This window comes from Vidua macroura, chromosome 23, assembly GCF_024509145.1.
Source record: "Vidua macroura isolate BioBank_ID:100142 chromosome 23, ASM2450914v1, whole genome shotgun sequence".
Classification (NCBI taxonomy): Eukaryota; Metazoa; Chordata; class Aves; order Passeriformes; family Viduidae; genus Vidua; species Vidua macroura.
The window spans coordinates 1549688-1573455 of record NC_071593.1 but is presented as its reverse complement, the minus strand read 5'-3'; the positions used below and the strand labels follow the sequence as shown (position 1 = coordinate 1573455).

The 23768-nt window shown below is 45.3% G+C and overlaps 1 protein-coding gene across 4 annotated transcripts in view; it reads right to left on the bottom strand.

Annotated features, from left to right (window-relative positions):
• Positions 1 to 23768, bottom strand: part of TMCO4 (transmembrane and coiled-coil domains 4) — a 39974-nt gene that overhangs the window by 4739 nt on the left and 11467 nt on the right. For 3 of the 4 annotated variants that reach the window (XM_053997468.1, XM_053997471.1, XM_053997469.1), the window contains exons 6-13: positions 21763 to 21860; positions 21119 to 21262; positions 20505 to 20624; positions 19001 to 19165; positions 18383 to 18519; positions 16819 to 16903; positions 13071 to 13188; positions 10049 to 10166 (exon numbers count right to left, since the gene is read on the bottom strand). In XM_053997468.1, coding sequence (XP_053853443.1) covers positions 10049 to 10166; positions 13071 to 13188; positions 16819 to 16903; positions 18383 to 18519; positions 19001 to 19165; positions 20505 to 20624; positions 21119 to 21262; positions 21763 to 21860 — 985 coding nt within the window. The remainder of the gene's footprint in view (positions 1 to 10048; positions 10167 to 13070; positions 13189 to 16818; positions 16904 to 18382; positions 18520 to 19000; positions 19166 to 20504; positions 20625 to 21118; positions 21263 to 21762; positions 21861 to 23768) is intronic. The other variant, XM_053997470.1, reaches the window with a different exon arrangement.

The window sequence follows — 23768 nt, the reverse complement described above, 5'->3', positions numbered from 1 at the left end:
TGATGGTAAGAGCTTTTCACAGAACTCTGTTAAGACCCCAGCCCTGGACTCTCTGCTCATCTCCTGCTTGCTCCTGCCTGGTGCCAGAGCAATCCTTCAGCTGCCCCATCCCTGGAAGTGTCCAAGGCCAGGATGGACAGGGCTTGGAGCAGCCTGGGATAGTGGCAAGTCCATGGCAGGGGGTGGCACTGGATGGGCTTTAAGGTCCCTCCCAACCCAACCCACAGTGGGATTCATGGCTGTGCCAGCACCAGGGTTCCCAGCACACCTCTCCCAAAGCTAAAGACAACCTTTTTCCCACAAATCCAACCCCCTGAGCTGTTTGTGTGAAGCAGCTTTGGAGGGGCATGTTTGGCTGCACTGAGGGCTTGGAGCAAACGGAAGGATTTAATCAGCACATCAGGAATACAAATATGTGACTTGAATCCATCCAGATGGTTCAATGGACTCTGGATGTTTTGAACAGATTAGTTAATTAAAATAATTAACCATGGAAGGACTGGGAGCTGTGGACATTGCCCTCTGGAAAAGTGCAACCCTTTTTCTTCTCAATCAGGGGGGCTGGAGGAAGGAATGAGCACGGCCTTGGGCAAGGTAGGCACAGACAGGAAGGAACTGGAGTTTCTGGGAGCAGGGGCTGAAGGCTCTTGGTTTGCTGCATTCAGAACCTCTCCAGTCACACCATCTGCCTGGCCTGCCTTGGGAATGATCAGCCTGTTGTTACCAAGTCATTAGTCAGAGAGAACAGATTTCCTTTGCCACCCTAAGGACTGATTTTCATTACTCGTCAGTATCCAGCAGCTTCCACTAAAACAACAGGGAATTCCTCTTCCCTGAGCACCACAATCCCTGAGAGATGCTGGGTATGAGCCATTCTGAGGAGCTCATGCAGCTGAAAGAAAAGCTGAGACCTCATGAGAGTCTGTCCCTCTTGCAGCTCTGCTCAGTCTCTTCCAAGGAAAGTCACTCCTGTCTCTACAATAGCACAGGAGAGGATTCCATAAAGCTGGACCAGAGCAACCTCTGAGAAGTGCAAGAGGAGGGAGGAGACTTCTCTGCTACACTGAGCCACCAGCAAAAGAAGAGGAAACAAACTGCATTGCCTTTTTAAAGCCATCCTGGTGGGAAAACCCAGCAATTCCAGCTCACTAAAGCCTGTTTTCATCTTCAGTCTGAAAGCCTGAATTCCTCTGCTGGGCAGGAGGTGCTGGAGACGGGAGGGGAACACCTACAACATTGTCAATAAAAAGTTAAAAGGCAAATAAAGAACTATTTTTATATTTGTCAGAACAAAGTGCAGGGGGAATTTAGGACAAAAGGAAATGTGCTTGGCACCAGAGCAAATACATTTTTGCTTGTTGTAAGGAAAGCAGTGGGGTGGATTTATTGGGATTGTTTAGGTGACTTGCCCCAGACATATTTGGTTGACTGATCCCAGTCAACCATTTGACTTTATGGTTGCTTTGACTCACTGGGAGCCACGAGCCAGCTGCCTCTGGCTCTGCTGCTGCAGGACTCCAGTGCCACACTGGGGATCTCCAGAGGACAAAGCTGATGGCTTTGCCAAGGGGGATCCATCAGCCAATCAGCTCAGCACATTTGGAAAGATTTTCAAGTGCAAATCCACCCAAAAGTATCAAGAATGTCCCTGAGAACAATCAGTTGTGACAATTAAAGTGCCAGGGAAGTGTTTCTGTTGGATACAGAGGATTAAGAATCCTGCTTCTCTCCGGTTTGACCGCCAGGAACACAGCATGTCCTGGAGCGGCTGCTGCCAAGGGAAGGGCAGAGGAAGGGCAAGGGGAAAAGAGACATTCCCCACAATCCTGGCTCTGCCACTGACTCAGGCACAGGCACGACTCAGTCACAACACTGATATCACAACACTGATGTCACAATGACGTCACAGGGACAAGCTCAGCACAGCAAGGTAACACTTCATTGCTCACTCCAGAGCCAAGACCCTTCAGATCCCGTCCAGTGTCCTTCAATAAAAGCTCCTCCACCCATCCCAAGCAGCCAACACAGGAGTGCACATTGCTCCAAATGCTCTGCAGGGCTATGGAACTGCCAGAGCTCAGCTGAGTGTCCCTCACCCCTCTGCTCCCTGTGGGCAGGGGAAGGACAGGGCAGCTCAGCTGGTCCTTCCTCCTGCTCCCCCTCACCAAACCCCCATGGATTCACAGGGAATCACTGTGGAGGCAAGCAGTGTGGGGAATGCACAGGTCACTCATACACCTGAGAATTTCACTGCTTTGATGTGTTTTAAGCCCATCAAGTCCACAGAGCAACTTTATTCCACAGCAAAAGATCCCCTCAAGTTCAAAGACCTCTGCAGAGCTTGGTTATTTCAGCAGAAGCAGCAACAACCTTGGAGCGGATCCTTCAGGATTCCCTTTTGGCTAATACTGTCTGTTTTCACAGCAAATGGTATTGTATGGGGGGTGAAGGAGTTCCTGGAGTGAGCTGAAGGTTCTGGAGCTCAGTGGATAATCACAGCTCACCTCCCAGGAGCTCTCACCTGCCCCAGGTGTCACACACAGAGTGAAACCAAAAGGCAGAGCCAGCTCAGCCCGTCTGGGTATGGTTATTTTTACTCTCCCTTTCCCAAAGCTACAGTGAATGTGTTGTCCAGGACAAGCACTGGAGTCCAGCCCTGCTCTGAACTGAACTGCCAGGTCTGGGAGCTGTCGGTGCAGAAGGGAAGAAGCTCAAATGTCCCTGCTGCTTTCCAAAAACTCCTCAGTTCTGGATGCTGCCTCAGAACCCACACAGCCCAAATGGTGGCACAGGCTGATGGATTGCAGGGCTCCCAAGCTCTGCCAGGCTATCCCTCAAAATCCAGTCAGCTCTGCCAAACTGGCAGGCTTCTCCGGTCACAGATATTCCCACATGCCAGTGAAAGCCTTAATTCTGACTCTGGCTACATCCTGCATGACAGAGGGCATCCACAGAATCCAGAATGGTTTGGGCTGGAAGGGACCTTGAAGATCCTCCAATTCCACCCCTGCCATGGGCAGGGACACCTTCCACTATCCCAGGCTGCTCCAAGCCCTGTCCAGCCTGGCCTTGGACACTGCCAGGGATCCAGGGGCAGCCACAGCTGCTCTGGGCATCCTGTACCAGGGCCTGCCCAGCCTCACAGGAAAGAATTTCTTCCCACTATTCCATCTATCCCTGCCCTCTGGCAGTGGGAAGCCATTCCCTGTGTCCTGTCCCTCCATCCCTTGTCCCAAGTCCCTCTCCAGCTCTCCTGGAGTCCCTTTAGGCCCTGGAAGGGGCTCTGAGCTCTCCCTGGAGCTTCTCCTTTCCAGGCTGAACAATCACCTCTCAGCCTTGCAGAAAATGTCCTGGGTTTTCCTACAGTTTTTGGAGAGCTCATGGCAAAGCCCTGATGCTGCCTGAGGAGAGGAGCTGGAAAATCCAGAGACAGAGCAGATTGCACAGCAGGAAACAGAAAGCATTCAACATACCTTGACACACGCTGTGCCGAATATAGCTAGAATAGGAATAAAATTCTTCTGGTTGGATCCTCAGGAAACAATGTCAAAGTGAGGACAGTGAATACATCCAATAATTCAGAAGCTATAATTTAAATGGATTTATTAAAAAATTGATTCAATTAACCAACTGGATTTGGCACCTGCAGCAATGGTGCATCCTGGGCGCCAGCAGTCCTTGAGAAACCAATTAAAAATATATTTGAGGAAAAATTGACGAGCTGAATTTATTTTGGAAATCCTGACAATGCCATTTGCATTTTTCGTCTTTAATGTTTCTATTTCTGCTCTGCCAAATTGAGGGAATAAAGACTTATTCTGCTGAGGCTCAGAAGCTTTGCTTTCACATCATCCCTTTGCACAGTCACAGTCCTTGTGGACAGAATAAGGCACTCAATTCTTATTTTTCTTCTCATTTCAAAACTCACTTGACTGGTTAAAGTTCTCCTTTCATTGCAGTGCTATTTTTTGAGCCAGACTGTAATTTTTCCCTGCAATCATCTTTCAGCCACAACAGATTGATGCAGTCATTGTCACTTCTGGGGTGGTAATTGAGGGATGTTCCCCTCTGACACCCTCAGGCAATTCTACACCAAGGCAAGAGTTTTTTCCAAGAGTGATTTCCATCAAACTTTGATATGTTTTGTGATCAATGTTGAAAATTCTGAGTAAGCACTGGATTTTGCTGGATTCATCCATTGCTGAAAATCTCTGCCAGCTTTATTCTCAATTTACCTTCAGCAATTCCAAGAGGAAGATGGAGAGGAGTAAAATACAGAATATAACAAGAAAACCCAGGAAGCAAATGGAGGAATCAAGTTCTGGAGGTCTAAGGCAGCACAAAACTGGGAATTAATATTCTGAATTAGTAAAAGAGTCCTTGAAAGAGTTTCAAGGGAAATGTGCCTTCACAAACGTCCCTCTGTTGCCAGTAATGAACTCCAAGCCATCCTCCTGAAGGAAACAGCTCTTCCATTGATTTTTCAACCGTTTGTGGAGCTGCTGTTGACTATTTTTTGTTGATGCTCTCCCCAGTGACTGCCACTCATTTATAAGGTAGCTACAATTAAATGCTCATTTTCTGGTGCTAATCCAAGTGGAAATTATTTAAATTCGATGGTTTTAAAAGTGTTTTAAAAGACCCAGTATAAACTGTGCATATAATTATCACTGAGAAATAATTTGAGCATAATGTCTTGGGCCATGGAGGACAAGAGATCCCAAAAATAAAGACTGGACTGATACACTGAATTGGAGTGCTCCTAGAAAGAGCATAGGGGATCCAGGTCCCCTGCACAGCATGCCACTAGAGACCCAAAGTACTGGACATGTTGATCACACCGGGATTATGGAAAATAAATAAATCTCAAGAACATTGAGATGAGGTTTGGTGTCCATAACCAGAAGGATGCATCAGGACCAGCCTGAAGCAGAGGGTGACTCCTGTAACACCCAAAGGGATTGCCACCCTTCCTCTCCCCATCTTGCTCCAGGAATACACAAGATTTGGCAGCTCAAACATTACCATCTCTACTGTTTTCAAACCAGGTTCTCAGCCCAATCCCACAAAACAAGATCACCTGAGATTAACTAAAGGAATTTTTTCTGATTTTGGGGACAATGAACTCTTCTGACTCATCCCTCATGAGCTGATGGCAATAATGTGTCTGGGCAAGAAGTCTTGGGCATTTGGAAAATTCCAAGAGCTGTGGAGTAGTGCCATGTCTCTCCTCAGCAATGTGATATCCTATAAATCCACCTGATGGGGATTTGCAGTAGGTTTCAGCCCTCCCCTTCCCCCAGTGTCACCAGGGCAGCAACACCTTCGTGGTATTTCAGTGACATTCAGCTCCTATCAATAATTCAGCTGCTCTAATTGCAACATCTCAAACACGTGATCTGCACAAGGTGTCAGCAAAGTCAGCCTTCCCCTTGATTAACACTTCTAATTGGTTGTTCCACTGGGATTTTGTCTCCATGTTAGCAGAGAAGGTCAGAATGGGAGCTCAGAGGGAGCACAGAAATAATACAGAATGAGTCTTTGTGTTCCAGCAGAAGACAGGAAATGAAAAGCTGAATTTTCTATCCTTAATTCGCCTGCCTGGGCTCTGTGTGGCCATTCCTGAAGAATCCAGCTAAACAGTACTTTGGGAAAACTCCCACTGCTTTGCTTCAGGAAGGGCTGGGATGGGGAAAGCAGCCTGCAAAGCCAACAGCTACAGACCTGCCCACTGCAAACCAGGAAAGAACAGGGGTGCAGCGCCTGCACTGGCAGGAAGTGTCCCATTTCCACATGCAAAGTGCTCTGAGGGGGAATAGAAAATCTGTCAGAGGTGATCTGTGATGCCAGTTGCTATGTTCCACGGGAGAAAGACGTGCTGGCATCACAGCTTGGCTGGCTCTGCAAAGAACAGTGAATTTCCTCTGTTGGACTGCATTTGATGGAAATATAGACCACCTCTGAGTCACTCAAATGTGGCATTGGTCCCCTCAGCTCTTCTGAAGGAGAAGCTGCAGTCCCAGGAATTCAGCCCTGCCCTGGGTAGCTGGGGGCTGTGAACACTCTACACACTCCACAGGTAATGTGGGAATCCCTTGTGGAAGGATACACACCAGGCACCATGGGGGAATGGGAAAATCCCTCCTGTAGATCTGCAGGAAATTGTGGCACTCTGTTTCCAGTTATGGGAATTTGGGCAGCAGCCTTATGAAATATGAATCCTGTAAAATGGTTCTCTCTGTCTTTGGAAGCAGCTGAGCATCCCCAGGCTCCCACAAAGCACATCCAGCTCGAGCAGTCCGTGTGTGCTGGAGCGAGGAGGGACATCAGCCTTTGAGGTTTGTCAGCCACAAAGCAAAAACAAACTGCAAGTTATTAATGGCCTCGTTTGCACTTTTTTTTTTGGAAAAGCTTTTTCAGTTTCTTCCTCTGTTCTAACACAGTGACACTGCCAGCACCCTCTGCTTGTGTCCCAAAGGGAAAAACATATTGAATATGTAATTAATGTGGGATTCTTGGAGCTCCCAAATCAACAGCAATGAGGAGCACAGAAGATGAAGCCACTGATGATTCCAGGAGTGTGAAAGCCATCCCTGTGACCTCACAGCCTAACAGACAGATGGAATTGCTTCCACAAGGCCCTGGATGTTGCCCTGAGGGGAGAGGAGCTCTCCCAGCTCCTCCAGGCAGCTGCCTGAAGTCGAGTTCTGCTCCAAGCTCTTGTTCCTCTGATCCTGCCCTTGGGGAGGTGACACTGCTCACTGGGAACAAGTGAAACAAAGGAGCGATGCCATACTAGCAACTTTTTTTGCCTTTCCAACTCCTCAGGGTACTTAATTAATCCACATTTTGTAACCACAATTAATTCTTTGCTGCAAGTCTTGGGAATACAGTGGGGGAAAGCACAATTTAATGTGTTTGGAGAAGAAAAAGCCTGACTCACAGAAGTGCCAAATCAATTGGATTTCACAAAATTCAGACTTTCCATCTGCTTTATGGTATTGATGTACCTGACTGCCTTGAATCTGCCCTCCCTCATAATGGGAATTTTGTTCCCTTTTCTGAGAGCTGACAGGAGGGTGGATCCAGGTGGGGGGTTGGTCTCTTCTCCCAGGTGACAAGTGAGAGGGCAAGAGGAAACTGCCCAGTCTGTGCCAGAGGACATTTAGACTGGATATTAGGGAAAATTTCTCCATGGAAAGGGCTGTTAAGCCCTGGCACAGGGCAAGGATGGCATTCCCTTCCTTGGAGGGATTTTAAAGCCATGTGGATGTAGCACTTGGGGACATGGGTTAGTGGTGGCCTTGGCAGTGCTGGGGGAATGACTGGCCTCAATGGTCTCTTGAGATCTTTTCCCCCCTCACCAATTCCACAATTCTAAGATCCATCCCTGCTTTCCCCTGGACTTCCAGCCATGCATTCTCACTGCCTCTAAACCTGTAAGTTCATCCCTAATTGCTGCTGCTGTGAAACTGCCCATTCCTGACTTGTTGCTGACTCCTGAGCCTCCCTGAAGGAGCTCCTTAAGCAGTTCTGCAATATTCAAATATTAATTCAGACTGCACTGAACAAACTCCCATGGGAACAAACAGCAATCAGGATAATCCCCTGCAGCTCCACAACTTCCTTGGTCTCTAACAGGTGCTGTCAAATAAATCCACAGAATAAATCAGCCCCTTTGTAACCATGAGGAAGGATTTTATAACTGCATTTGCTGAGTGGGAGGACATTTTTCTCTCTGTTTTTTACTGACAGCCAGATAAAGACCACACTAATCAAGAGAGACATGAGACAGAGGCCTTGGAGGTGAATTCCTGTTTATACTGAGGGCTCCTAATCCTCCACTCATTTGAGGATTCTGGTGCTACTACAGCAAAGAGAACCAAGCTGTTTGGATACAGACCAGTTTCATTATGGATGGACCAGGAGATGCCAAAAATACTGACGGTGCCTTTGTACTATTTTCATGCTGAGCACCTTTGCATCAGCTATACTTTATTCTTCTACCACAGCTTGTCCTTCTCCTGGCAGGACACTCACAGGGACCTCCTACAAGGGCAGCTGCAGGGGTGGAGCTGGTCTCCATAAAGAAAATACCTGTATCTCTATATATCTTTAAATATCACTTTGTATTTTTCTGTTATGCTACTGCACTGTACTTGCAGCAAAATCTATCTTTGGTTTCTTGCCACTTTAAAAAATATTTCCCTCCCCATTCTTTCTCCTTTTATTTCTAAAATGCTCACCAGAATGCACTGTATTTATTCCCATGGTCTGGAAAATAGATCAAGGCAACGACACCTACTTAACATACATTTTTCCTCCCCAAAGCTTTGCAGTGAGATGAAGGAAGTGTTAATTCCTTCTGAAGAAGAGCAGCACTGGGACTGACTGCTGGCAGCAGGCAGCCAGGATGCAGACACACAGCCCTGGGAGATGAGCAGAGAGCAGCTCTGCAAACCTTATTCATTCAGCTGAAATGTAAATCCTGCTTCTCTGAGGGGACTGGAGAAGTTGCTGTGATCCAGGCAGGATAAAGCGTGCAGGGCTCCGGGGGGGCTCATGCTTCAGGAAGCAGAGGGTCCTGAGAAGGAGGGTCTTTCTGAAGAGAACTCAAAAAGAGAGGGGTGACATGGACTGATTGACAGGAAATGTCACCCCTGTGCCACCACTTGACATCTTGGGCCATTTTCATGCCAGCAACAGATGTCAGAGAGTAAATGAGTACTGGCAGCTCTGGATGGTGAGAAAATGGACGTGGGAGTGTGGAAATGCTGACAACCCAGAGAGATGCAAAGATGCATGGGCCACGTTTAAAAGCCTCCACTAAAGCCCTTCCTTCTGGGAAGCCCCTGTTTTGTTCCTCCAAGTGTCTGTTCTCTCTGCTCAGCATCAAGCCCTGCCTGTGCTGCCAAGGGCTGTGCAGAGCTCAGTTATCATGAATGAAATGAGTTGAGAACAGATGGGTATTTATAGGCTCAGCAAGCTGGTGCTCCAAAAAATCTAAAAGCCCTTCAGAGTGCCTTTAGCTCCAGAGCAGTACTGATGGTCCCTGCCAGCTTGTGGGGACACTTGGGAAGAAGAACCAACCATGGAGTATCCTGAGCTTTGTGTTGGGCAAAGTTTGCACAGAGTAAACAATAAATTATAACATTAAGATATGGGAAAAACACAATGGCATATCAAAGATTTCTGTGGATATAGATATACACAAGATAAGTTCTACATAGTTTTCTGTGGAAGAGCTCACTTCTGTGGAAGAGACAGCAACGTGGGGATGAGTTTAAGATAATTGAGTTGAATATTGCTTAGATATATTGCCACATGTTCTAACAGTGGCTTATCACTAATGACACCAGACAGCTTTGAGGAAGCTAAATGTTTCCCAGATATACTTGTGATTCTCTCCCTGTTTCCTGGAGACACACACTCCAAAAAGGCAGCAGGACCTGGCAAACCAACCGCCGCTATCACAGAGTTTCTGTAATTCCAAACCAGTTCCGGCTCCTGCAGCCCTGGGGACCAAGGTACAAGGGCCAGGAGCCTGTTCCTGGCTGAACCTGAGCAGTGTGGAAGGCTCCACCAAGATAAGATAGTGGGTTGCACCTGCCGTGTGGGCATGTGTTTGAGATCCACATTTTCCATCTGCTGATCCCACCTCCCCGGGATCCACACTCACAGGGCTTGGGACTCGGCTCTTTCCAACCCAAACCATTCCATGAGTCTCTGACAGCAAGGCTCTTCTTGAGGAGTAATAGCATTTTCTATCTCAACTATGAGATATGTCAGAACCAAAAAACCTTAAAAAACCCCAAACATATCCAACAGGAGAGGTAGATTCTCATTGTTTTGCTCAGTGTTGAGCGTTAGCCAGGCCAACAAAATCCAGAGGGAAGTGTAGATAAGAGTTCTCTCAAAGACAGGAAAGAGGGAGAAAGTACCTAGAGGGTCTCTCTTCAGTCCCCAGCTTCCCCAGCACAGTCAGTGTGGGGTTACAGTTCTGCAGGCAAAGAATGAAGGAGAAAAAAATGAGAATATGAGACCTTACCACAGAGGAAAGGTCCATGTTCACCATCCTCCTGTCATCCAGGTCGACTGGCTGGAGGCCTGCGACGTTGAGCTGGACAGAGGAGGTTCTGTAAACAAAGCTCAGCAGCCAGTCCCCCCTGGAAGCAGAGAAGAGTGGGAATAAATTCTGTTGCCCAACCAATGCCATGTGGAACCAAAGAATTCCAGAACAGTTTTGAGTTAGAAGGGACCTTAAAGCTTATCCTGTTCTACCCCCTGCCATGGGCAGGGGGCACCTTCCACCAGACCAGGTTGCTCCCAGCCCTGTCCAACCTGACCTGGAAGCTTTTCAGTGTGTTACTACTCAGACCATGAGGAGAGTGGAAGTGCTGGGAAGCACAGTGATGTCTGGACCAAGACCTGCAGGTCTGTGTGATGTAGCAATCACACCAGGAATCACTTGCTGGATTCAGGGCGGGTTCCTGGGACACGGGGTGTAAGTCTGAACTGAATCCTGATCCATGGCTGTTGTCTCTTTACCTGCAGTGAGTTTAAAAATTCGACCCTTCTGTTTATTTCTACGTTTGCTCAGGGTTTGCACATTGACGAATTTCATCTTTTTAATGTACTGATAGGCCCTCTAGGCCATAAAGCTGTAAAGGTGATGAGACCTACAACACTGATGTTGTGACATAAATATTGACTGTGAAGCTCCTGGGAGTGCTCCTGATTTATAGGTACTGTAGAAATGCATGGCTTCAGTGACAGAACTAGGAAGGGTTTGTTCCCACTCTAAAGCAGTGCCATAAGTCACCGTGACAGTTTCGGGGTAGACTGTGGCATGAGGAGAGAAGGAAATACAAAACTCTTCTGAGCTGAGCAACAGCATAAAATCTGGGCACTGAAATGCCCCTGTACTCTACAGAGCAGATTGAAGCGGAACACGAGTGGGATTTGTGCTCAGTGATGGCAGCAGGTGAAATGCTCCTGGCACAGGTGCCCATTCCTGGCTACTCCCAAATAATCCACACTGGGAGTTGTAAGTCTACGCAGAGCCCTGCAAGACCTTTACAACACATTCACACTGCTCAGGTGTGGGTTCTTTGAAAAGCTGAACCAGTCCAACTGATTTGGGTGAGGTTTCCCACTGGGAATTTGCAACCCTGCTTTTAAGTGGGAGGGGACAACTCCAACAGCTGACAGGGCTCTCACTCACCCTGTCCCCTCATATTCCAAAGCCAAAGGAGAACAAGGACTGAAGCTCAACACCTGGGCTCAAATCTGATCTCACAGGAATTCTATTCAGTGTAATTTAATCCACCTAAACAGAGTTACTCCTGAAGTGACAGAAAGAGGCCACCCTCTGTGCAAGCAAGAGACCAGAAAAATCAGGATCAGGTGAGGCCTTACCACAAAATGTTTGTATAATCCTTCTCTCCACCTCAATCCTCACAGAAATACCCTAAATCTCTCAATTCCCTCCTCTAGCTGCCCCTCATGTTGCTTGAATAACCCTCTAGACACACACACACACACACACACACACACACACCCCGTATTTTATTCCAACGGGCAGGCTTAGAAACTATAACATGATGTTTTGTGTGCCTCTGTGTGTGTGTTACAGGAAATGGATACACCGAGCTTTTTAGAGTGAAATTTCTTTTTGTCAAACAGACAGGAACAATATTTTCTGGGTAAACTCAGTTATATGCAATGATTTCTATAATTTATGGCTTCTTGGAGGAACTCAGAGCACTCCCAGGGAGGCAGCTTTTCCTTATGGCACCGGAAGAAACACTGCAAGTGGTGTTTACATCTGGCATCCCTGAAAATCCTGGGATCCAAAGACGACAAAAGCAACCATTTCTAGCCTAGCTGAGAGATAGGATTGACAAATTGTTGTTTTAACCTTGAATATTTTTAATTAATTTATTTAATTATTCTTTCTAAGTTAAAACACTCTGTTAGAATCACAGTAACACAGTACTTCCCCACCTTCCATGTAGTGTGTGTAGGCATCCATATGGATGAGTGCATGGAAAACACCAGCAGCATTTTCACCTGTCCTTGACCCGAGGGCTCACAGCTTTATAAACTATCTTGACTTGCAGGTTCTTTGCTAATTTTCTTGCCTGGTTATTTCTCAATTTATTTCCCCATGCTCTTAGTCTTCCCTGCTTCATTCCTTGGTTTTAATTTCCCCTTATCTAATTGTGCTGGTAAGCAGTGTTCCTGACACAATTATCTTCCAAGACACAGTCATTAGGTTTGAAGCTGTCACTTGACTACTTAATAGCTTTTCTGAGATTGTTTCAGCTGTTTCGGGCCTCTGAACCTCCCTCTTCTCACCCAGCAGCTCCCATAACTCTGCACAACAGTTATCTGCTTTTATTTCTAAAATGTTTTTAAATGTGGTTTAAGGGGCTGGTATTTGTTTTGAAGGCAATATTTGTATTCTTTCATATCCTTTCTAAATTTGCTACAGCTATTCCAGCTATTCTTCCTTTGCAAGTTAAGTATCTTGTTCATGTGGACTATCTTGACCAGAAACACGCTCCAGATATAAAACCTTTCAATTTGCTTGAGCTCCTTCCCTTCCATTGTGATTTCCACATCTTTTTCCCCATAAGCAGCCACAAGTGAACTACATCTTAAAGCTTTTATAGATTCTAATTCCCATTCCTTAAGTCAGTGAACTGAACTGCTGTATTTATAGCCCTTCACACAAAGATGAGATTTAAAGGGCCTTCAGAATATGTCAGGTTACACACACAAACACACTGACCCAGGTAATTTAGGCTGTGAGTGGTAGAACACTGTCCCTCTATGAACAGGATCTACATGGGCGCCCAGTGGCACAAAGAGCCGAGCTGTATCAAACAGCTCCAAGTGCCTCCTGAAGCTGCCATCTCAAATGGATCTGAGGGAGAGGCCTGGAGGGACGAGGCTCTGGCGCTGCTCAGTCAATGTCCTCACCAGCACCCACAAAGTACTTGAAAGGGACAAATGCCCCAAACCATTTCCAGGCTAACAAGGCTGGGCACTGAGCTCACACTGACCTGCAGAAGCCATTTATGATCCTGCCTGACACCACTCTGGTGAGAGCTCTCCAGTGCTTGGCTTCTCCTTCCACTGGAGCTCCCAGTAAGACAACGTCTTCAATGATCCCTTGTGAGTCTGTCAAGGTGAAAGCAGAACAGTTCAGATTGAGCAGATAGATCAGAAAATATTCTTATATGAAGTGTGTTCAGATGTGCACTACAGAAAAATCATAATTTAGGTGGCTTCAATTTGAAAGACAGGAACAATGGAAAGGAGGATCATAAATAAAACTTTGCATATATCTTAAGTGTTCACAATTCACCTGGAGTTAGTAAATGTGAAAAACTGAGATCCTCAGACAGTGCAAAGGACCAAGCTGATGGCAGGAGGGAGAAGGGGCCTGGCCTCTGCCCAGATGTTCAAGCAACAAATCTCTGGAAAGGTCTGGAAACCCCTGGAAAGGTCTTTCTGCAGACTCACTGATGTAGATTTGCACAGAGCTTTGAAACAGGTGAAGAGGTCTGAGATCCCACAGAGTGAGCAAATATTGTCATACATGAAGCATGAGGAACTCTTCCCACAGCTGACTCTATGAAAAACATGACCTGAACATGCAAGAGGAAATCCCAAATTGTTATTATTCATTTGGAAGTAGCAACAATGGAGGCACTTGCCAATACCCAGTGAAGATCTATCAAACTGGTTTGATTTCCTGCTGTAACCTGAATGCCCAGGGCCTGATTTGCTGAACAGCAGTGTTGACTTCTAAGCATAATAAATCTTCCTCACTTATCAGAGAGCTGCAGCTGGGCAATTTCAGGAGGAATAATGATGGAATGAGAAATATTGGGCAGCTCTGCTACTTTCCTAAACTCCTGAACAATGTATCAGTATCTTCCATAAAACTTTGTAAAGAGAGATGAAGCCTCTGATGCCACAGCAGTTAAATGGAAGACTCATGAGCAGAACATTCCAGATCCATACTCTGCACCTGTGGGAGACCAGGCTCCACAGACTTGAGCTAAACTCAACATTTGAGTTTGAGGTGCTGCCTGGGCACTTTTCAAATGTAAATCACTTAGCTTCCTTTCCCTGATAGCAGTAAAGGATTGGAGCTGCCTGCAGTGCCTGCATCCTTCTCCACAGCGTAAATTCCATGCCTGACAAATCCAAATGAGCTCTCCTGGAATTATTTATTATTGCAGAGTAATTTTTGCACCAATCAAAAAGAGCAAAGAGCAATTCAGTTTTGTGAGTGTAATCTGTGAGCAATAAAGCCCTGTTCCCATAATTATGGGCAATGAAAAGGAAACCCAGAGTCTTGCAGGAAGCTCATCCCAACCAAGGTTCTAAATTCCATGTCCATGGTGTGAGCCAAGTGAATAAACAAGCAGCTAATTCATCAGGATCCTGAATATTTGGGCAAGGTGTTGGAAGCTTTTGTTTCTCCAGTCCTTTGTCCAGCTTATTGCTTGCTCAGAACAAAAAAAAAAAAAAAAAAAAAAAAAAGTTTAGCCTTGGCTGAAAAATGCTCATTTTCTTTGAATGTTGAAAGGATAGAAACCTGGGAACAGATCACTGGCCTGCAGCAGCTGAGGCTCGAGATAAATGAAATACATTTCACAGTTTGTAAATCTTTTAGATGATGAAGAACAATAAAGATTGAAAAAGCCATGAAAAAAAAGTTACTTAATTAACCATTTAGCCTCATAGAGAGTGGCTAATGAATAAGGAGTTTTATAAAGAAAAATTTCCAATCAAGTCCAAGCAAGTGAGAACAGAGTGAGAATGAGAGGCCAAAATTCAAACCTGATTAAGATGATTTTTCCAGAAAAGGTGTGGAAGAAAGAAGCTGTCCCAGAGACCACAACCAATCCTGAGAGCTGGGCTTTGCTGTGCCCTAGGGAAGCAACTCACTGGGAAAGGGAAAGCACCTCAGCACATCAGTCCTGACTGGAGGGAGCATAGGACTGGAATTCAGCTCTGGCTGTGTACAGATATTCCAGGGCAGAGTTGGCAGAAGTATTCCCAACACTGAGCACAGCAGGGATCACAGCTCAGTGGGATACTGGTCACATGAGCTGTGATCAGAACCAAACAGCCAGTGTGTGACACCTCGCTCCTGTCACACAGAGCTGGGTTTCAAGGTTTGGTCTCTGGGGGTAACAGCCATTATCAATTTGCATTAGTTTGCTAATTGCTAAGTATTTACTAAAAAGCATGGGAATCATGATGAAGAAATCAGAGCAATGATCTTCCCATGCAGCAACGTGTCTCTGATGGCTCATTTACTCCAGCTTCTGCCATAATGTCATTTTCTGGAAACCTACTGAGCTCTGGCCCCCCAAGTGATCCATGATGAAGTATCCAAAGGTTATTCCATTGCTTTGCAGAGAAGCATTTGAACAGAATCTGTGTTCCTGCCATGGTGTTTCACTGGCCAATCCATCATTAGCTATTTGTCCTCAGAAATGCCACTGCCATCTGGGTACAGAGCCCTGCATGACAAGGCCGTATGTTCCTGTTGTGTGAGACATCCAAGTCCAAACACAAATCAGTCTCAGCTGTCCCAGGTCCCAGCTCTGTTCCTTCTGTGGCTTGCTCTGGAATGTGCCTGTGAGAACGCCTTGGCAGTCTGTGCTGAACATGCTGCTTTTCATCTCACAAACAGCTCAGCTTTCAGAATTCAAATACGGAACTGAAAAATCAGTGTATGGTGGGAGCTGTTCTGATACATCACCACGATACTTGGATTTCTTTGGAGTGGCAGCCAACCTTCCAGACCCCTAAGGATTTCCTCCCTAAGCTATGGGCTCGTGTCATTCAAGAGCCTGTAGACTGAAATAAAAACCTGGAAATATCTCAGCCCTTGGCATTCTCAGGACACAAAAAGGGTAGATCTAGGGCCAGATTAAGATCTGGGTTCTGGCTCCAGTGTAACGCCATAAGGATTATTCTGGATTTGATTATATTTATTTTGAGAACAGAATTCCTGTATTTGAAGACTTTTATCTTAAATAAGAAGTGAAGTTCTGGCACACAGCTGTCAATCCTGACCTTCTCCATCCTCACTTGACTCTGTTCCCACTTTCTTGGACTTTACTGGACATTTTCCTTTATAAAATTCCCTACTTACGATTTATTGTGAAGTAAATGGTTAATGAGTTAAATTGCTATGTGGGGGGAAGGCAGGCTGCACACACTCACTGCTGACTCAACTCCAAGATACAATTTTCATCAACTGATCATAATGATTTTACTCTTTTTTTTTTTCCTAAATTAAAAATAGAAATCTATTAATAAACAGAACCACAATGGGTAATAAACTGGCAGATGGTTTTATACTTGACTTTGGGGGAAAATTACCGTGAACATAGCAGATGACAGTGGCATTTCAGAGACTTAAATGGAAGGCAGGACTCAGGGAATCAGATACACGAGCTGCAGAGAGCTCCTAAGAAAGGCAAAGCATCCTCTGCTGGAATCAGGCAGTGCACGGGCAGCTCCAGACTGATCACAAATGTCACGTTGTTGTTTACAGACCAAAATGACCCACTGAAACCCCTCAAGTGAAGACAGTGTTTTTTTTCTGCTGGACTGGGGGAAATGACAGAAGAATTTGGCTCCAAAGGCATTTAAACATAATTTTTTGTGTTTTCATCCTATCTTAAAAGAGCCAAGCTGTGTTTTTCCCCTTGGAAGAAAAAATTTGTCCACCAGGAGTAAGGAAAATAAAAGAAAAAATGGTTAGAAGGTGAATGTTACCTTTTTCCTGAGCCATTTCCTGCAGGCAGAAGTAAATGACTCTGGCACCCAGGCTGAAGCCAATCAGTGTGACAGGTCTCTGGCCCTGAGAAAGAAGGAGAAGAAAAAATGCCACCAAATGGTGTTTTGTCTGGAAAGAGAGACTGGGCTTAGGATCCCTGAGAGCCTGAGACACAGAGCACCTGCTTCTGCATCACCTTTGAAATACTGGAGCAATTTGGTTGGTTTCAAAGGGATCAGGTCTCCTCAAAGTTATGCCTAGGTCAATATGGAGAATGCTACATATCTGGGTATTTTGTATGTTTTGATCTTCAGAAAATCAACTGAAAACAGTCTAATGATCAGAAGTTACAACAAAGCGGATGTTCCAAACATAACCAAAACAGATGCTGTTGTTGGTTTGAAATTTCCAAATGAAAACTTTATTCAAGGAACAAAATTTTCCTAGAAATATTTCAATACACAGAAGAAGAAGGTAATACAAAAATACCAACCACTTCCAGATTTCAGGCTGAGTGACAGCAGCAGCATGTAATGGTTATAAAAGATGATTTGGCTTTTAAGCTTTAAGCTTTTATCTTGAACAGCCTAATAAGATTTTCTGTAAGATTAAAGGGAGCCTAATCCCAACATCAATGAAAAATGTTCTTTGTAATATCCAGGGAGCAGGTGTGCGATGGACACCCCAGACATCTCATTAACTAGTTTTAGACTCTCTAGCACACTGGAATGTGCGTTTTCACAACAGCAAATGCTTAACAGGCAAGAACAAATGCCCCATAGCAAAAGAAAGGGCTTGTATGAAATAAAGTTTATTGAGTTTTCTAGGACTGGGTTTTTATGAGGGATGAAGTTTGCTCCTCCTCTGCTGTTCCACCTTGCTGGGACACACAGCTCTGGGGCCATAGCTCCCCTCGGACTCCTCCATAATCAGCAGTGACTGGTGTGAGACAAACACATGGCCAGCAAAAACCAGTGCTGGCCCAGCAAATGATGGCAGGCTCTTGGGGGGCAGAAATGTCTTTTTCTGAGCCTTTTCAGAGAGACTTCTGTCACTTCTGTCAGGTATCAGCCAGTTCCCTTTCTCTGTAAGCAAAGCTACGGCTCACTGGGCATTGGCTGCCACCCTCTTTTCTCTCAGATTGCTTTGCAGGTGCCTCTTAATGATCCATCAATATTTTTAACACTTTATATTCTCCTTTCCTATTCACCCATCCTCACCTCCTGCTCTCTGACTTCTACTAGGTGAGTGGGCCTGGCTGTGTTGTGACATGGTTAAGCCACAGGTAATTTATAACCTGGATCTCTTCTTCCTCATTGATAAAAGCTTTTGGTTAAATGGAACAAATTTCAGCAGGATTTCTCTGATCCACTTGGGACCTCCTCCTTTTCCCCAGTAATCCAGATATCTGCTGGTCACCTTCATGCAGCACTCTCTGTGTTTTTGTTTTATTCATTTTTGTCCCCTTAGAAAGATACCATTTAACCAGCATGACTGTAAAATTTCACCTCCCTGGGACAGTTCCCTTCCAGCTGTTACTCCTGGATAGTTGTGGCCAGTTACCTGCTGTCTGCTGAGCAGGATGTGTGCGAGGTGTTTGCCCACTTCAGCAGAGCGATGCAGACACACTCCCCAGGGGTTGTCAATGACACTGGCAACTGTCAGGAGCGACGCCGGCCAAGTCAAGGCTGTCACAATCCCTGCAACACACAGAGGTTCCTTAGAAAACATCAAAATCAAGAGAGTTCACTGAAGTTAAAGGTCAAGCCTAGGAGGTTATGTCATTTCCAGCTCTTCTTTCCCAATGGTTGTGCTGAGAAATGCTTTGCTGGGCTAAAGATAAGAAAGAATCTGATGTTCTGGCACGGGGAGGGGGGGATGTGTGTAACCTGCGTGTGGGGACGTTTCTGTACAGCAGTAAATGTGTAATAATAGAGGGAAATGAACAGGTGAAGGAAGGTGTTTCCAGCTGTAACTTGAACAGAATGATGCAATGACATGGTGGCTCAGTCCAGGAAAGCACCGCTAAATTACAGGTGTGGTAGAGGAGGTTCTCAGGTCACTTCTGCTGGGCAATGCCAGCACTGCCTCCTCCAAAACGTTCCTTTTTAGGAAAGCTCCTTTAACACTGAAACTGCACAAGAGCCACTTAAGCAGATCTGATAGGATTTAGTTTCTTACCTGACAAGACAGTGAATTTTAGGGCTTCTTGAGCCATCATGTTCACAAAACCATTCAGCAGGGAATCTAAGGTGTTGCCAAGCTCCATCAAATACTTGGATTCCCAGGCCAGGCAGTACTGCTCACTCGAGTGCAACACGCTGCTCCATGGGGCTGTGAAGCTCCCTGGGAAAGGTTGTAAAGATGGAATTCATGTTTGGAGAGAACACAATGGCTGATTCCTGGCAAGAAGAGCCCAACAGAGGATCAGAACTGAACCTGCAGGACACTGGAATATTCTAGCAATGCTATTAATGACAGATCAACACTGAAGGGCAGAGCAGAACTGTCATCTTAATTAAAAGCCTTCACACACTGTTTCTTCCCCAAACAATGCAGGTGAAGTTGAGGCAGCTGCTGATCAAAGTGACACAAGATGCCCCCAGTAGTGTGTCTTATTTGGGGACACATGGATTGGCAACTACTGGCAGCTCCAAAATCACAAGGTGGCAAATTCCATAAAACTCCTGTTCTCAGTCCCTCTGTTTGAAGGAGTGTATACACAGACAGACAGACACTGTTGTAAGGAGGAAAATGGATGACAACCCTAGTTTTGTTCTTTAAAACATTCTAGCAGATTGCTAGTTATGGAAGAAGAATGTGTGTCATCTCTAACTCCCTTTTACGGGCAAACAGACACAAAATGTTCCTGGAGGGATACACTTGCCTCTCTAACTGTGCCTGGGAGCCCTCCAGCTCTGAGGATTTGGACCTCTGGCAAGCAGAGAAAGAAGCCAAAGCACAGCACTGCAAAGTGAGGAAAACTTCCCTGTGACAGCAAGCTGCAGCCCGGCAAGTGACAGGGCGAGGCATCCTTCTGCATTAATGATATCCAGAGTTAATTATGGTACTTCTCAATAAACTGGCAGCTGTTCATTATGGTATTTCTCAATAAACTGACTAGCTGAAGCTGAGCACATTAGCAGGCAGGTGACATATTTTATATGACAAGCTACACCAGAAAATAAAGCACTACAGACCTTGCAAGGTTTCCCCTTTAAGTCACCTTCAGAGTGCTGTGCTTAACAGGATTTACTTGACAGAACTTTCTTGCCAATAAACCTCATTTGCTGGCAGATATAGAGAGAGTAAAACCACACTATTTTCTGTTAATTCCTGGCAGATAAACATAAGGTCTCAGAGACACTTTGTACTACTGCTGGCAATCATCTCCCAGACAGGCCTTTTCTGGCAAAACCATGCAACAGTTCCTATCAGAAACAATGCTGATATGGCTGCTCCCAGTCCTGCTATCACCATCAAGGTAATGCCCTCCTTTTTTCCCTCTGTTTGCCTGGGATTGCAGATTGGGTTGCAAAGTTTTATGGTGAGAATTGACGTGGTTCAGTTACCATACCATGGAAATATGGGGCAGACATGGTGCTTTGTGAGCACAAATACAGCCTGGAGTGGGACACAGCCACAGCTCTTGGAGCTCCTCTCAGCTTCTTCATCATGTTCTTACCATATTTGCCAGTGCACAGCCATCCAGTGATTGCTATGGTGATGTGGAGGTGCTTCCCTTCCGTAAGTGGGAGGAATTCAAACTCTTCTATGGCTCCCACCCGTTTCTTCATTTTGTATCCTACACACAGCCAGGAAGAAACACACAGCTCAGAGATGGCACAGAAAGGACACCCTCTGCTAACAGTAGGAGTTCGTTAAGAAATTAATTGGGTAATCTGGAGAGGGTTTTATTCCTTCCCAAAACCCTCAGTCAGCCCATGCATTACTTATTGCTTAGTAAGGAGCCAACATGATCTTTCTGAGCTTATGATTTGAGGGAATCCAGCAGAAGGGTTTTTTTTTGCTGTAACAGCTGCTTTTCTCCATGGCAGCATCTTTCTAACCCAAAGCAGGAAGTTTTCATTTCCTTCATTAACCACACATCAAATATTCTTTCCCTATTTGGTCACCAGGGGCTACACAGTACCTTAATTAGCACTGAGACAAAAATCTCACAGATTACACCTCAAATCGCTTTCCTCACTCTGCAGAGAGCTCAGTGGGGTCATTAACTGTGTTTACAGACATGATCCTATGCCCCAGTGGCTGAGAATGGTGTGGTCACTCTCTTACCAGTAAGACCAGCTCCTGCTGCTCCAAAAAGGGATGCCATGACAGCAATCCCAGCAGTGGATCCTAAAGCAGCTGCTCCAGCACTCCCAATGATCGTGGCAGCTCCCGCAGCAACCAGAGGGGCAGCCAGGCCTCCTGTCAGACCTGAGGATGCAGCAAGAGATATCACCAAACTATTATCCCTTAAAAACCCCAGGCAGGCATTCCCCTGTGCTGCTACTGCTGCTGGAAGAGCTTTTTGCAAGTCCAATAAAGAGGCTCTCTGAGACCCTCCCCAGGCCCTGAATCTCTGCCCAAACTCTTTGGCTGACTTCAGATGAATGAAGAATAATTTTAAAGTCAAAGGAAGACTATGTGGTGATCTGGGGTGAGCTCTGCTCTGCTTGTTCAGGAAACATTGATCTAATCTCACACTTTTGATTTCAGAGTTGAAGATCTGATCCTCTTATGACAGCAAAGGAGAAAACATTTTAAGGGGTGACAACCTCAGTTTAATACTCCCCCCATCTAGTGAAGCTACACCAGAATAACTTTTCCAGCTATCTCTTTCATGTTTATTTTTGTGGGGCTGAAAATACTTTTCTTGGAGTCAGACCCCTGTCTGTTCCTGGTGCTGTGTCCCCAGAATGTCAGGGCAGCCTCACCAATCACTGTTCCACCCCCAACAGTTGCCAGACCGATCAGCAGGTATCTCTTCAGCTTTTTCCTTCTTTCCTTCTTTTTTCTTGAGACTTCTGCAGTTCTGTGGGGGAATTAAAAGTACAAAAACTAAGGGAAAAGCCTCATGGATAACAATGCTGCATCAGAATCTGCTTTTATTCTCCTCAGTGTAACTTCCCTCCCAGGAACAGTAAAAAGGAACATGCAGGTGTGGACTGTGACAGCACACTGAGATTTATGAGCATGGATTTAGAGATTTAAATTGAATGGATTAAATGGACCACAGATTTAAACTGAAACAATTTAATTGCTGACAAAAGCCAACAGATATTACTTACTCAGAAAACCCTTCCTAATAGGGATGAAGCTTGTAAAAAAAATAAAGAAACAAAAAGTCAAAAGCATTTCATTAACTATATGCTGCCTAAGTGCCCTAAAAAACCACAAGAAAGCTAAAAAGAAACAGGGAAAAGTGTTTGAAATAAAAGGGAATAGGGGTAATTTGTGCTAACCAACAGAGATGCAATTAAACTGTTTTCCAAAAGCAGTGTTTACTACAAGCTGCTTTCTAATTGCACATCACAATATAATACTCTAATAGGAATTAAACACAGTCATCAATGCGCATTTAAGCTGTATTTTAACAAGCTTATCAGAAAGAGGTAAATAAACCTAAAAGGAACAAATACCAGTTATTAGCCACTACTTTTCACTTCTCTCCAGTGTCTTTGCTTTCTCTCTTACAAGAAGTGCTTCCATTTCAGAGGAAAGTGGGAGAAACAGAGGATACTGGAATAAGTTGTTTCAAGAGGAAGGTTCCTTCTGGCCTGTTTAAACAGCAGTTAATCCAGGCCTTGAAATGTGACAATTTATCTTGCTTCCAAACTTGGATATTTTCCCTGTTAATCCTAGCCTAATTTTGGATTTTCATTATCCATATAATTGCTTAATCTTTCCTGGAAGCCCCTAAGCACATTGTAATTTTGATTAAGACAATTTTACATGAGTCCCAAACAATATGCAGCTTTGTGAGGCGCAGCAGGAGGGGAATGGAGCTCAGTGGGTGAAATCCCTGAGTCACTGCACTCACTGGCAGAACTCCCACGGACCTGCACCTCACAGAGACTTTGTCTCCACAGAACCCCTCCAAAAAAACATTGCTCATTACCTTATGCAGCTGCAAGCATGGTGTCTGCAGAGAGCAACACCTCTACAATTTCTGCACAGCCACAGCCACTTCTACAGCCCCATGGACAAAGCAGGGTTTGGCTATCAGAGAATCATGGAATCACTGAGGTTGGAAAAGATCTCCAGGACCATCAAGTTCAAACTGTGCCCAATGCCCACCTTGTCAACCATCCCAGAGCACTGAGTGCCATGTCCAGTTGTTCCTTGGACACCTCTAGGGATGGGGACTCCACCACCTCCATGGGAAGCCCCTTCCAATGCCTGACAGCCCTTTCCATGAAGAAATTCCTCCTGATTTAATCTGAACCTCCTCTAGCACAGCCTGAGACCATTTCCTCTCATCCTCACCAAATGCTCTACTTTGTGCCTTAGTCACCAGTCTGAATGCTTAGCTTAGGATAAAATTGCTCCTGGAGTTCTTTATAGAGTGCTGCAGCCAGGCTGTTCATACCTAAGCCAGCAATACCCAGCAATTTCTGTTCTACATGAAGTTCATCAGCTTTTACTGTCACTACACTGTCTCAGCCTGAGAATAATGACAAGAGAGCTGGAACATGTCTAAGTTGGAGTCAGTTGGAATAATGAGCAGTTTGAGTTATGTGGGGAGAAAGAGAGTGGCAGCTAAATCCTGCCTGCCAATGCAGTAAATAAAAGGAGAAGTTTTGCCTGTCACTTCTTCCCTTCTGGAGCTGCCAGCAGCTGCTTCCTAAATGGCTCCTCCATTACCATTATCACTGCATTACCAGACTGCTTTTATCCACTGTGGTAATTAACTGCTGCTTCTGATATTTCTCTACCCTCA